The sequence below is a fragment of the Egretta garzetta genome, unplaced genomic scaffold (assembly GCF_000687185.1).
Source record: "Egretta garzetta isolate BGI_Z169 unplaced genomic scaffold, ASM68718v1 scaffold287, whole genome shotgun sequence".
NCBI lineage: Eukaryota > Metazoa > Chordata > Aves > Pelecaniformes > Ardeidae > Egretta > Egretta garzetta.
In genome coordinates, this window is record NW_009260435.1 from 670404 (window position 1) to 670634 (window position 231).

At 39.8% G+C, this 231-nt stretch overlaps 1 protein-coding gene across 6 annotated transcripts in view; it reads left to right on the top strand.

The window, feature by feature from the left end:
• The window catches only part of CSNK1G1 (casein kinase 1 gamma 1), a 112857-nt gene that overhangs the window by 54949 nt on the left and 57677 nt on the right, over positions 1 to 231 (top strand). For all 6 annotated transcript variants that reach the window (XM_035899352.1, XM_035899351.1, XM_035899355.1 and 3 more), the window contains one exon: positions 30 to 70. In XM_035899352.1, coding sequence (XP_035755245.1) covers positions 30 to 70 — 41 coding nt within the window. The remainder of the gene's footprint in view (positions 1 to 29; positions 71 to 231) is intronic.

Here is a 231-nt window from a genome sequence, read left to right on the forward strand (position 1 = left end):
AAAAGATCTTTTTTCTTTTTCCTTCGCAGGTAAAAATCTCTACACCAACGAATACGTAGCGATCAAACTGGTAAGTGGAAGCTTCAGGTGTTCTTAAATGACTCGTTGTTAATGTTAACAATTCAGACAAAAAGCAGCTTTCTCCCTGTGGGCTTGAGGCTGCTCTCACCCTCAGCTAGAGTGACTTATGTAAACGGAGATAAATTCTTGAGAACACTAAAAACGGGGAAA